This window comes from Silene latifolia, chromosome 8 (assembly GCF_048544455.1).
Source record: "Silene latifolia isolate original U9 population chromosome 8, ASM4854445v1, whole genome shotgun sequence".
Classification (NCBI taxonomy): domain Eukaryota; kingdom Viridiplantae; phylum Streptophyta; class Magnoliopsida; order Caryophyllales; family Caryophyllaceae; genus Silene; species Silene latifolia.
The window spans coordinates 23,993,981-24,008,044 of NC_133533.1; the positions used below are offsets into that span (position 1 = coordinate 23,993,981).

The window sequence follows — 14,064 nt, forward strand, 5'->3', positions numbered from 1 at the left end:
TTTGACTCGAAATGACCCGACCCGATAATGACCCTACCCAAACCCAACCCGACCCGATACATCATTTGGTCCGAAATGACCTGAACCCGACCTGATCCGACCCGAAAGGGGTGGCTGGCCCAATATGACCCGAACGATATGACCCGATCCGACTTAACCCGATCCAAACCCAACCTGACTGACCCGATTGCCTGCACCTCTATCCGTGGAATAAAGAAAAGAACCATCATCGTTAACTTTGATCAAGCTAATAATCGAAAAAATCATTCACCACGTAGCAACTTGGGAAAGTTATTTGTGAACGACGAATAGCGATTAGGTACATAATCAATATATATATATATATATATATATATATATATTATTAAAGGAAGCTTTTTTCAAGCAATTACAGAGAGTCCAACATTTGCGTATAACTTTCGATTATAAAATTTAAAATAAAATTACAATATTGATTATTCTATAATATCTTACGTAATAAACAATACACATTGATAGAATGCCAGAAGGATTCTAGGAGTGCATGTATTTTATCACTACCATTCCATGTTTAAATATCAAGTTACTTTTAAAACTTCTTAATGAGAAAGTTTACTTTTGATATGACTCATACTATTAGCATGTATATAAATACGGCTTTTTAGCAGTTAAATTTCCAAATTTCAAAACCTGTGATTCATTCACGTGTGGTTCCCCTTCCCTTTATTATTTGTATTGTATTTGTATTTTTATTTTTATTGTGAACGCAATTTTATAGGGAATTATTTTGAGGTTTTAAATTATTTCTCATTTCTTTTCTTTTTAATTTTATTTACTAACTTATGGTTTTTTTCTCTTTTATGCAGTGAAAATAGGATATATTTGGATATTATACAAAAATTGGCATACTCAAGGATATAAAAGGTATGATTTTGTATTTTTTTATGTATTTATGATTAATAAGTAGTTCTAACCATATTATTTGAAGCTGTGTGTGGATAATGTTGTGTTTTTTTTCTGGCAGGATTATACGTGCATACCCAATATTTATATTACTGGTTTAACACTTTTTTATATGTGGTTTTTGTTCCACTTATTATTTTTCACTACTGATTTTTATGTTGGTTATTGTCCGTGGTTTTGTACTGGGATTTTGAGTATTTATTGTGCACGTTTTAGTCTTTCAATATTCTAATGCACGACATATGAAGTTTCAATGTCCCTACGAAGTTATTCAGAGCAATGTCGGTTAAGGTGCGAGTGCTTAATGCATGATATTCAAGTATACTCTTTCTTTGTTTCTACATTCTGAATTTGAATTATTAGGTTTCGTTCTAAATAGAAACATAACGGATTCGGTTCATGATTATAAGAGCGAAAATCGATTAGATACGAATAATTTGTAACCGTCGAAAGATTTGTATTACTCTCTTTGAGGCGATTTGGTTTCGATTCGGACTTTTTTAATAACTTAGATTCTAATAACGGTATGAGAGTCTTCGAGTTTTACGAATTACCAGTAAATGGTTTATAAAATCTATTTTAAAAGTCATAACTATAAGAGATAATATTAATAATCTATTATTGTGCTTCGCATAAACTTAAAAAAAAAAAAAAAAGTGCAAAGCAAATTACAACAGATATAGTGTGAGATTTTTGAGTTATTATTATTCCTACAATGTTTAATGTTAATCTGAATAAAAAAAAGTCTAATAATCCCATAATTGCAACTTTGTAAGAACATGCACAAAGTGTAATAGTTGTGTTCTATGCTAGAAGAGTTGCAACACAACAAATCTATTTAATTAATAATTAATGAAGTTAGTTGGGTTGATATTGCTGATAGAGTTCGAGTATAGTTATAAGAATAGTATGTAGTTGTCTTTTCCGCGTATTATGTAGTACATTTGACATGGGATAGGAGTCTACGTCCAAATTTTTGTAAAACTATATAAACGATGCGCACCGAATGATTTACCTTCGAGATTTATTGTAATTATTATACATTAATTTATATAGTAATTCTAAATCATTATTACACATTAATTTATATAGTAATTATTTTCACTTTTAATTATTTTCACTTTTATTTTTTTAATGTCTATGAACATCATTGATGAGTAGTAATGAAGGTCAAATAAGTTCAAATATTATTTGAGCGATGATGTTGGTTTATTTTATTTTAGATATGTTTACATTGTTTTAAATTTGAAGTAAGTATCCTGTAAAATGATTTTACAATACCACGTCGTAAAATCATATAATAAAAGATCTTAAATTCCTTATTATAGAAAATAGTGATTGATTATTTTAGTGGGGAGCTTTTAGGTAAAAAATCACTTGATTTTACAATAATGCTTATGTAAACGGTTTTACATGATTTAAATAAAAAACGCAATAAAAAAAGGCCAAACAAGCATTTTTTTCCCCTATGGTATAACCCATTGTCAGCCTTAGAAAAAGATTAAATAAGACGATATTATTTGTTTGCCCGTGCATTGCACGGGCATTAAATCTAGTACATATATAAAAGAGGCTTTTTTCAGGCATTCTTGGAGACTCCAAATATTTAGAAACACTTGAGATTAAAATAAAATTAAAATTTCATATGATAAAAGAAACATATTATAAAATGATAAAATATTGTTGTTTGTTGATATTATTATTATTATAATATTGTTGATTGTTGATATACTACGTCACTAATAATCTCATATATTTGCCCAAGAATACATGTAGCATTTACAACTCTACTAGACTACAACTACTATTATTTAATAAGAGTTTGACATTAGCAAGAAGCATACGTATATACCCTATTTGCATTATATATATCTCGATTTTTTATTGGAAGACCTATTGTTATTTTCGTCCCCCATTTTTTCTCTCTGCTTCATGTTCGTTTTTTTCCTCTAATTGATGTGTTTCTAATTGTTGTGTGAATCAATTTATTGTTTTTATGTATTCAAGTAGTTGATAATGACAAATACGTATGTTTATTGTTTTTATGTATTCAAGTAGTTTTTATGTAATCAATTTATTGTTTTTATGTTTTTATGTATTCAAGTAGTTGATAACTGTATTGGTTAATAATTGTGTACAATTATATTATATTGATAATGACTAATGGAATTTATTCAATGTGATTTATAGGAGAACGAGTTGCAATTGATTCCAAGGAGAGGATGCAGAAGAAAGCGGGTCTCTTTTTCGTATAAGTGCAAGTTTAAATATATAATTTCAGAAGGTCTAAATATTCGTCGTGAAAAAACGGCAGTTTGCGATGTTTTCAACCAGATTATTCTCATGTATTCTGTTCTTATTTTATTCCAAATACTTGTTCTCTCTTAAATAAGAATTTCTGTTCCAATTAAGCACTTCCCATGTAAATGCAGGCCAGCCGTGTTTTTTATTCTTATCAATTTTTGTATTTTATTCCACTTCCTAAACTAAATACAACATGGGGAGTGTTCTCTTGCATTTACCGATGGATACATTTTCTGGGTTTTTAATTCAGTTCTGAAGACAATGTAGCTTTAAACTAACCAAGCTTCAATCAGATAATTATCATATGCATATCTTTGTTAGGGGAGGACAAGATAAAACGGACTACAATGGACCTTTACCCGGAGTTACACGAGATATTGCAGGCTTCAAGGTTATTTCCTATATTTCATTGGGTCTCTTGTGTAAAATCAATGTAATGTGTATAGAGTAGCCTTTTCCTTATTTGAACTATGCCGTTTTTTATGGCTTTGTTTCATCAACGAATGTGAAAGTTGGTCTCTTTTGATTTTGAAATTGTGATTCTCAAGTACCTTATATTAAGTACGGAGTACTTTTTAGCCAATTCTTTTGTATTACTTGCACTTAAGATTTGAAGTTAGAAGCGCAGATTCTTATTTAAGACGGTAATATCCGTTTTAAATTTACGAGTCATTTTATTGTATTTCGTCATAACTTAATACTGAATAATACCTACTTAATCAAATACTTCCATGTTTGATGATGCATAATTAATTAAGAACAAGAAACAACACGTGATTAAAAGTGATTAGAGAAGACCACGAGTGATTAGAAAACACCGATAAATTACTAAAATCAATTAAAATATTTCAGATAAGTTCTTTCTCAATACCGAAGATCAGTAAACATTCTGATTACAAAGAAATATATTGACAATTTAAAAGTGTTGTTATATCTAAAATTGGATTTTCACAATACAAGGTAAAAGAAATATATTAAAAGGTGAAATAATTAGATTTGATTTGGTTGTAAAAACTAAAAAAATAGTTTTGTTTTGAAACCGGTCAATAGGATTATTGAATTACTTGTCTTATACTTTGATTTTATCTCCCCACCTCGGTAGACTTATTTTTTTTTAAAACACTATTTATTCTTGTAAATAATTAACTCATTTAAAGATAATTCAATGCGTTAATAAAGAAAATAAAAAAATCTTAAAAAAAAAAACAGAAAAAAAGATAATTTCAAATTGATTAGATGTATCTGAAAAAGATTTGATAAAAACCGCACTTTCCTACGTCAAAAACCAAAGTTTATTCAACCACTGACACATACGGACTACTAAGTAAATTTTGATACATAATTAGCAATTGTATCCTAATCCTAATGATATTTTCTTCCTTGAAGAGGTTTCTGTTGCTACATTTAAATATATGATAAAGATGAACATAAATTAGATTGACACCATTTGATTAGGAAAAGGAAACTGTTCTTTCGACAGTTAATGACTACATATAAGGATTTCGAGTTTTAAGGTCAAACGGGCGTAGTTGGAGTAATATTGGTTACTACGTAATTTTGATTCCGTTAGGATTTTTATTAATTTAAGAAAATATTGTTTCACTATTATGAAGTCACGAGTTATTTTACGAAGAAAGACTTACATTTTACACATCAATACTATATATTAAATGCAGAAACCAGGGGACTTCAATGTAATTAAAGAAAATTATATAAATTAATTATACTATATAGTTTTAAATCACTAGCACCGTGTGATGGACCCGATTAAGGGATCTCAATGCAAATATTATATAGTTTGGGTTAAAATTAAATTATATAGAAGTTTGGTAATTTTCCTAAACATTTGTAGGAGACTAAAGGATGGTCAATTTCCTTAAAATCAATTTCCTTAAAATAAAATAATTAATTAAGATGGTCAATTTTCTTCAAGTAAAATAATTAATTAAGATGATCAATTTCAAGGAGACTAAAAGAAAGAAGATGTCTGGTATTTTCCTAAATATTTATTGAAGACTAGAAGATGGTCAATTTCCTTAAAATAAAATAATTAATTAGTATAAAGATACACACTTCTGGTATTAATTATTATCATCATAAAACTATATATTAAATTTAAATTCTATACAATTTTATTAAATTTTATAGTTTATTAGATGTATAGAGATATTAATTATTTAACATACAAAAATATAATAAGTAGGTTATAAATAATTCAAGTTAGATTCTATAATATATAATATTACATAATTCTTTCGATATGATTTAATGCATATATGTAATATATTTATATAAATATATAATCCTTTTAAAATTGCATGCCTAAGTAGTAAAAGTAATTTTGTAGTAACACTAGATATAGTTATATGATACTAATCACTCATTTGAATAGTAAAAGTAATAACAATACTATCAGCGAGATTAGTGAGAGTGGTAGAAACAAAAACGGGAGTAGTGAAATAATCAGTATTAATGCGGCAATAGTGAAAGTATCAATAATTACGGCGGGAGTAGTGAAATTATAAGTATTAATGCGGCAGTAGTGACAGTAACAATAATTACGGTGGGAGTAGTGAAAGTAACAATGATTACGGGTAATAGTGAAATGTTATTACTATTGTTTCATTAATAAGAGTAAAATATTAATAGCGGGTGTAGTGAATTTGTCTCAAAATTTATTTCATCGTAATTTTAGGATATGTTATAAAAAATATATTAATGATAAAATTTATGGGTTATGCAATTTAAGTAATTTTATTTAATGAAAAAAAAATAATGGTAAGTAGAGGTAGCCCGGACGAAGCCGGACACCAATACTAATGCTTACTTAAAGCAAAATAATGAAATATAGTTACATTAACAAATTCACTCCCTGAATAATCGACCAAAACTTGTTTGACTTGATGAACAAGCAAAACAAACTCCCTGAATAATTTCACGCACTTAGTGAGCTTATAATTTGGTAAGTCATGTTATTTCTTCACTATTTACTCTTTTAAATTGACAATTTTCAGCTTTTTCCTGCAATTTGGTAACTGGGTTTTGTTTATTTTGTACTGAAATGCTCAAATTTTCCTGATTTTCTGCAGAAATTTAAAGGGTTTTCTGTTTCTTGGTTGATTATAATGGGTGGAATTAGGTTTGGTATGTTGAAATCAGTTGCTAGTTCTGTTTACTCAAGATCTTTGACATCTAAATTTCACAATAATTGTCTGAAATCTGTGAAAAATATTGATTTAATGCATGTCAGACCATGTTCTGGGGTACTGGATCACAGTTATCACACCGATATTGACCCGAGAGCAAGTGCCCGATTCTGTAAACCTAGTAATCACTCGGGGTTTTCACCCACATTGTCGAAATACCGGGTTTTGGGGAGTTACCCTTTGGTTAAAATGACGCCCATGTGGGGTTACCAATCGTATTCGTCGTCTGCTGGTGGTAAAGGGGATGATAGAGTTGCGGGAATTGGTGAAGGTGGCGGTGGTGATGGTGGTATGGTTGGGGGTGAGTGGGTTGATAAGGTTAAAGATGGATTTAAATCTGTGGTGGATGTAACTTCCCAAAAGGCTCAAGAAACCTCGGACCAATTGACTCCTCATGTGCAGCAAGTTTTGGATTCTAATCCTTACCTGAAGGATATTGTGGTGCCCATTGGAGGTACATTTGCTGCTACTATTCTGGCGTGGGTGGCTATGCCAAGATTCTTGAAGGGTTTACATAGATATTCTACGAAAGGGTCCGCTGTATTGCTGTCTGGATCTGGGTTTACTGTTGATGTGCCTTATGAGAAGAGTGTTTGGGGTGCGTTGCAGGATCCAGCGCGCTATCTAGCGACTTTCATGGCGTTTTCTGAAATGTTAGTAACTAATGCTTAGATTTACTACTGTTCATTCTATAGTTTTTTAATATTCGTAGGCTTGTTATAAAGCAAAAGGGCTCAATAAACTGATTGCTCTTCTCTTAACTGTGAAGTAGCTGCCATTCCGTAGTTATCGAAACATTTTCATTACGTGTCATTTGTAAACATCCTCTATGTGTTGTTAACACAAGGAAAGGTTGTTTACATCCAACCTGGGCAACCTCCACTTAGCCTGCCATTTGGTGGAGCTCTTGAGGCACTAGGGTATTGTCGTAGTTGTTGTACTCCCTCATTGTGCATGCATATAATCCTGTTTTTAATACACAGATGTCATTTGGTAGCTCCAGATCATGTTGCTTCCCAGTATATTGGTCAGAGTTGGAAAGGCGCAGTAATCCTGTCATTTGTGTGGTTCGTTCAAAGATGGAAAACAAATGTTGTTGCTCGCCTTCTTGCTTCACAGAATAATGAGAAAATTGATCGAGACATGTTGCTCACATTGGACAAAGTTTCAACTGTTGGACTTCTTGGTGTTGGAGTTGTAGCTGTAGCTGAAGCTTGTGGGGTGGCCGTTCAGTCTATTCTGACAGTTGGGGGTATTGGAGGTGAGTTTGCAGTATTGATGCCATGTCTGCTTTAGTTTCCAATTCCTTTGTAATATTTGTGATCTGTGAATGTTACCATGATGCTTTATTATTTGTATGATGGTCCACCTGTACAAATAGTATTGTTGTTTCTGTTACCTAGTAATCCCTGATCCTTGTGTTCAATCAGAGACGATCATGGCGAGGTCATCTATGACTTGTTTGCTTTGAGATTAAGCTTGCTGAAATAGGCTGTTTACCAGCACTTCATAAATCACGGGCCTCATAGTTTTTTTTTTACTTTGTTAGTAATTTTGTATTTGATGCAGTTCTCTGTTGGGATATCTGGGTTAAAAGGGTGGTGCTCAACACCTGAACCCCCAGCACCACCACCTTTATCCACCCTAAATAAAGAAACTCAGGAGCAAGACGATGAAAAATATTTTGTGTGGTTATCAGTTGTATAATGTAAATTTGGCTGATTTTAGTTAGTCGTTCTGGAAGCTGTATTTTTCAATAGATGCCAATCTGAATTTTTCAGCATGCAGAGATTAAGGATATGATGTTGTTATTGCAGGGGTGGCGACTGCTTTTGCGGCAAAGGACATCCTTGGTAATGTTCTCACTGGCCTGTCTATGCAGTTCTCAAAGCCATTCTCACTTGGGGACACCATCAAGGTAAGCAAGACTCTCTTCCAGTTTACAGCAAATAGATGATCAGTTGTCTGTGAGTCATAGCAGTGCCTTTATTGCTTACTCTAATACTGGAGTTGTAGACAAAGTGCCGCTTCTTAGTGCTTTACATGCACACTTATTACTCTGTTAATTGTTAATTGTACTAGCTAGGAACTCTGACTTTTGTTGTTCAGTTGAAAATGTCGGTTTCTACTTGATACAACTTGGGTCTGGGGTCTGAAACACTCTTGATATTCTTGTTGTGGTTCAGTGCTTGATTTTAGGACTTGCTCCCTGGTCCTTATCTGTGGTTACTTGCAACTCTTGCAGGCTGGTTCAGTTGAAGGTCAAGTGGTGGATATGGGTTTGACTACAACTTCATTACTGAACATCGATAAATGTCCTGTAATAGTTCCAAATTCTACTTTTTCCAGCCAGGTAGTGATTATTCTGATTAATTCCACTATCCCTCTGCCTTAGTTTGCTTTACTACTACTAATGGCTTATCATACGTAGATGAAAGTAAAGAAGCTTATTATCAATAACCCATATTTGTGTCAACTGTTGCAATTGGTAGGTAATTGTGAACAAGTCTCGAGGTGAATGGCGGGGTTTTATCAGGAGGATTCCATTACAGTTTGACAATTTGGAGAAGATTCCTCAGGCTGCTAATGACATTAAATCCATGTTAAACTCGTACCCAAAAGTTTTTCTTGAACAAGATGCTCCTTACTGCTACCTATCCCAGATACAGAGTTCATGTGCTGAACTTACTGTTGGATGCAATCTCAAACGCCTGGTAATCTCTCATGCACTTCTGTTTAGTCACTTCTTTTTATCAAGTTTATTACTACCTCCTTTCCTTTTTATATTGTACCCATTTAACTTTCATAGTCAATCAATGCAAAAATTTGCCACATTGAATTTGAGGAAACAATTTATCACATTATCATTATCAAAGTTTTAGTTATTGTGTATTGTTAGAAAGTTATGGTCAAAATTGATGTCATTTAATTTCCAAAGTCAAATAGGGACAACGGACAATATAAATGGGATGGAGGAACGAGTAGATTGGTTTGAGTAAAACCCAAATAGAGTTTTCATATGTCCCACGAGTTGTGTCAAGAACTCAAGACTGAATTTTTTGGATATGTGAATTATTGTTGTTCTTATTTTACACTCTGGGTTCTTGGGCTAAAATTTCTATATTCTTGCTGGAATGTTGGGGTTCAAGAGTCGAGCAGAGCGGTATACCACAGAGCAAGATATCCTTCTACAGTCCATCCAGATAATTAAGCAGCACGGTCTTTCACTCGGCAGCGTACCGGACGCCATCACTCAATGATCTCTCTAAAGTGTGCTCATCTAACTGCTAGGTATGGCCATACTCAACATTACTGTTCAGTTATTTGCATTCTCTTAGTTTCAAAAGCATTCCCAGGTGAAGGCGCCAACGCCTCGTGATACTTTAGGTGCGACTACGAAGGAGCACTTTAATGCAATCTCCATCTTTTTTATTCTTACGTACCGCTAATTTATTCTATCTTTTCCCCCCTTTTCCTTAGCTCTTGCTTCTTTACATGTATCCCCTCTTCAAAAACCAAAATAAATTAATGGTGCACAAACAAAAAAGGAAAATTTAACACCAATAATCCCAAGTTTCAACATTGTTCCATTTTTACTCCCAAGTTTGCCCCATGTATTCTATTTTTGGACCCAAGTTTAACGGGGTTAGTTGGATAATGTTGTTTAACAGAAAACTTTGTGAACCTCTCGCCTTTTAAACTGAATGCATTTCACTCTGTGTGACATTGGTCTCTTTTTTTTTTTTCCATATTTTGGAGGATGGATTAGAGATTTAGAGAGGTCTGTCATCTAGAGGAGGAACCTACCTACTGAGAATTTTGTGGACAAGTGCCATATTTTAGCTAGTTGATGCTTCCTTTATTCCCCTATGATTGCTTTGCTTCCCTTTGCATGAAGACTTGAGACTTGAGAGAACATACTTGTCCTTATTCATTGTTCTTGACCAAGTGAAGTCCTGGCCTAATTTTCACTTGTAAACATCTGAAATTTACTCAAGAGCAGTCGCCTTCGAATGTCATTCCATGGTGGTGGGGAGGTAGTACCTGGTAAAAAAAGGAATCTAAATCTCGGTTTTATGGCTTAGGTTATAGGGGTATGATTTTAGAAGTCTGACTCTATCAGAAATTATTCTCAAGTCCATCATTTTAGTCAATTGCACTTCTGTTGGTCAACCCCAAGTCAAGGTTGATTAAGGCTTTGTTTTTGTGGTTGTCGTAAATTGCTCTTCATGCGTCATCTCTCTAATATGATCTTCTTTTCTCTTGTCAAAACTGCAGTGTTTCAGTGGATGCTCACAAGTACAGAATGCAGCAGCACTTTTTCTTTTTTTTGAGATGCATCAGTCATCAGCTACTATGCAGTAAGTTTTTGTGTAATGGGGGTTAAGATGTAATTAGTAGTACGTTGTGCCTGCTGCGCTTTTGAGGTGATAACATGACCGGTCTGAAACTGAGGTTTGTCTGTGTGCTGTCGGTCTGCAAACAAAATGTCCGTCAGTTGTTTCCGTTAGTAATTTCAAAGAAAAACGTGTTGTTGCTGCCTTTTTGTGTCTGTTTTGTTATGCTCAATTGCTGATTATTTTGTCACTCTTGAATCTTCTTCTAGGTTCATCAACAGTTAAAACTTGTTTGAGAAAAAAAGGATCCTCGACTACAATTTTCCTTTTGGTCCCTTTAAAAGGAATACAATTGGTGATAGCAAAGACGACCATTTTGTCAAACTACTCAACGCCCTCATCGGGAAAATGCTCCTAATTTTTTGAAATCGGTTCATTTACATTTTCATGCCTTGATATTTTTTTTGTCAAAAGTAAAAAAGGCAAATATTTATAAAGAACTTGAGGAAGTATGAGTTTGTCTCTCAAAAGTATAGTTAGGCAATCGACTGAATTAGACAGTCATGTAACAGACCATTGTCATTACCGTGTTGGAGATATGGAGATTGCGCTGCAACCAAACACCGTAAAACGTAGGGGGTGTTTGGTTGGGGTATTTAGAATGGAATGAATTGGATTCCATCCAATCAAGCGTTTGGTTGACCCCTTTTGAAATGGAGTTTGATACCCAAGGAGTTCTAAATCCATTCCAATCCCTTGAAATCTCATACCCTAATCTCACCCCATGATTCTAACTCCATACCTCCACATTCAAACCCTAGCAATAGAAAATAGGGGAAAAAATTATACTCGTGTTAACCCAAATAATTCTAGCACCAAACAATTCTCCATTGATATCCCCTTGATTAGCCTTCAACTTTTCGATTTTTTTGTTTGATTATGGTGTACGTTCATGTCAATTACCCTTCAATTTTCTAATTTTTTGTTTGATTATGGTGTACATAGCATTGACAATGGACATTGATTATGAAGATTTGTTTTCTGGTTTAATTGAAAATTTTGTATGCAATAATGGTATTTGTTCATTCATCATCATGATCACTTTTTTTCTTCTTTTGTTTAATTAAGCATAGTGATACGTAGCATATTTGTACAACACTAGTAGTTCAACATGAATGGTATTTATAATCCATTCCAAGATCAAACCAAACAAGCATTAATAGGTATGGAGTTCTTACTCCATGCCTCCTTGGTATTAGATAGAATCTATTTCATTCCATTCCAATTGTTTGAACCAAACGGCCCCTAAATTTTGTGTACATATTGCCTACTATTATTTATGTTTGAAAATGGTGGAATGTGTAAGTTTGCATAAATAATAACTTAAAATACTGAAGAATGTGAATATGTCTTAGGCTCTTAGTCTATTGGTTAAAACTTAAAACGGAGGTATAATGAACATTAGGTTCCAGGTTCAAATCTCGTTATATAATCTCTCGTTGCTAAAATACCTTACAAAAATAAATACCTTTACTTAAATGGTATTTCCGAAACAAAGTGATAATTATAGGGTAATCTTTAACATCACCTTGAAGTATATAATCCGGCACTCGTTTAGTGAAAGAAGTGGGCATAGTATGTCTTAGATTGATGTTATGAACCCTCTTGTGGGTTTATTATGAATAGTAGGTCTCTCAATAACTTATAGAGAGATGTCTCTCCAAAGTTTTAGTATTTTATGAATGAGTTTTGGTATTTTATGAATGAGTAGACGGCAATAGAGGAAATTTATTCTTAGGAAATCTAGTCATCACATCGCATGGAACATTAATAGAAAAATAGACAAGTTATATTTATTCCAAACTGACGACCGTTCGCTAACACCAGTTTAATTGCTGTGAGTACATGAATATTAGTTTAGTATACAGAGAAAGGATAAGCATAGCAGAAACGATATAATCTTAAATCGTAACTTTATTTACTGGTTGTCGCTGCGCCTGTGTTCCTGATTAGTCGTGCCCAGAAGTAGGGTGCTGCATCTGATTAGCACCCTGAGCATGCTGTCCAGAAGGGTTTGGACCATACCTTCCGAAAGGATGCCGGTGATATCCTCCTGGGTAAAACCCAGAATACCCCGGCAATGGCTGATATGCCCCTGGTGAAGGCATGACACCTATGTATGGAAAAGGCAGCCCTGATGGTGTCGAGTATGGAGAGACAACTATAGGTTGACTGTATGTAATGAGTGGCCCGGGGACTCCTCCACCAAAATTCCAGTTCCATCCAAATCCAATAGGCCCGATTTGAAACTGAAACTGACCATCTGCACCCGGCATTGGAACCGGGACTACCGGACTGACAACAGCGTTCATTCCGTTCCCATTGTTGTTCATTTTCCCGGCACTTCCCATCTTACTCATCATATTCACATTTGTGTCCTTCTTGGACACACCAAGACCTTCAGAGGCGGGGTTTCTGTCCACCTTATGAGGCCTATCAGCTGAAACAGCATTTGCGTCCGTCTGGTGCACACCAAGACCTTCAGAGGCGCGGTTTCTGTCCATCACATGAAGCCTATCAGCTGAAACAACATTTACGTCCGGCTGGGGCACACCAATACCTTCAGAGGCGCGGTTTCTGTCCACCACATGAAGCCTATCAGCTGAAACAGCATTTGCAATTATTACAGTAAGAGAGATGAATAGTAAGCATGATTTAGTAGCCATGTCTATTGCTTTGAAGTTTGAATGCTCTATCGTACCGTCATTCAGCATTTTAGGTCATATATAGGGGGCTTTGGATCAATATCTCAGCCATAATGCATGCATGCATAGATGAGAAATACCAACACGGAATTAAACAGAATAAAAGAAGCTACTTCCATGTTTTGCTTAAAATATGACAGTAGACAGGAGCATTGTTAATGCATGGTATTAACTTGTATTTACCTGCTTTTTTCGACAGTGTATTTTTTGGGTAAAGAGAGTCACTCACAATGGCTGTTCTAAAGCCGAGTTTTGAACCCAGATTACAAGCACCACCACTCAATGACTTGACTAACAAACCTCAATGTGCGCTTTATGCACAAAGCGCACGCCACACCCCCTAAGAAATTTTAGATGGCACCACACTATGGCTTGTTCAAGGAGCACTCAAAGTGAACTTTTACAAACTGACATCTACCTGTTGCACATTTCAAAGTTGAGAACCGAAACCTAATCTTATTGTCCCGAAAATGTAGGAGTATGCAGAATTTCTTTGCAACAGTACTGGTT

General features: G+C 34.1%; 2 protein-coding genes across 2 annotated transcripts; one reads left to right on the plus strand and one right to left on the minus strand.

Annotated features, from left to right (window-relative positions):
- The first annotated feature begins 6,104 nt into the window (after window positions 1-6,104).
- Window positions 6,105-10,994, plus strand: LOC141596576 (mechanosensitive ion channel protein 1, mitochondrial). The gene is made up of 8 exons (XM_074416778.1): window positions 6,105-6,208; window positions 6,336-7,105; window positions 7,436-7,713; window positions 8,270-8,370; window positions 8,698-8,805; window positions 8,945-9,166; window positions 9,602-9,743; window positions 10,731-10,994. Exons 2-7 carry the CDS (start codon window positions 6,372-6,374, stop codon window positions 9,710-9,712), a joined length of 1,554 nt encoding a protein of 517 aa, XP_074272879.1. The 5' UTR covers window positions 6,105-6,208; window positions 6,336-6,371; the 3' UTR covers window positions 9,713-9,743; window positions 10,731-10,994.
- A 1,622-nt stretch (window positions 10,995-12,616) lies between these two features.
- On the minus strand, window positions 12,617-13,611 carry LOC141596577 (uncharacterized). The gene has a single exon (XM_074416779.1). The coding sequence runs from the start codon at window positions 13,561-13,563 to the stop codon at window positions 12,799-12,801; it is 765 nt and encodes a 254-aa protein (XP_074272880.1). The 5' UTR covers window positions 13,564-13,611; the 3' UTR covers window positions 12,617-12,798.
- Window positions 13,612-14,064: the final 453 nt, after the last annotated feature.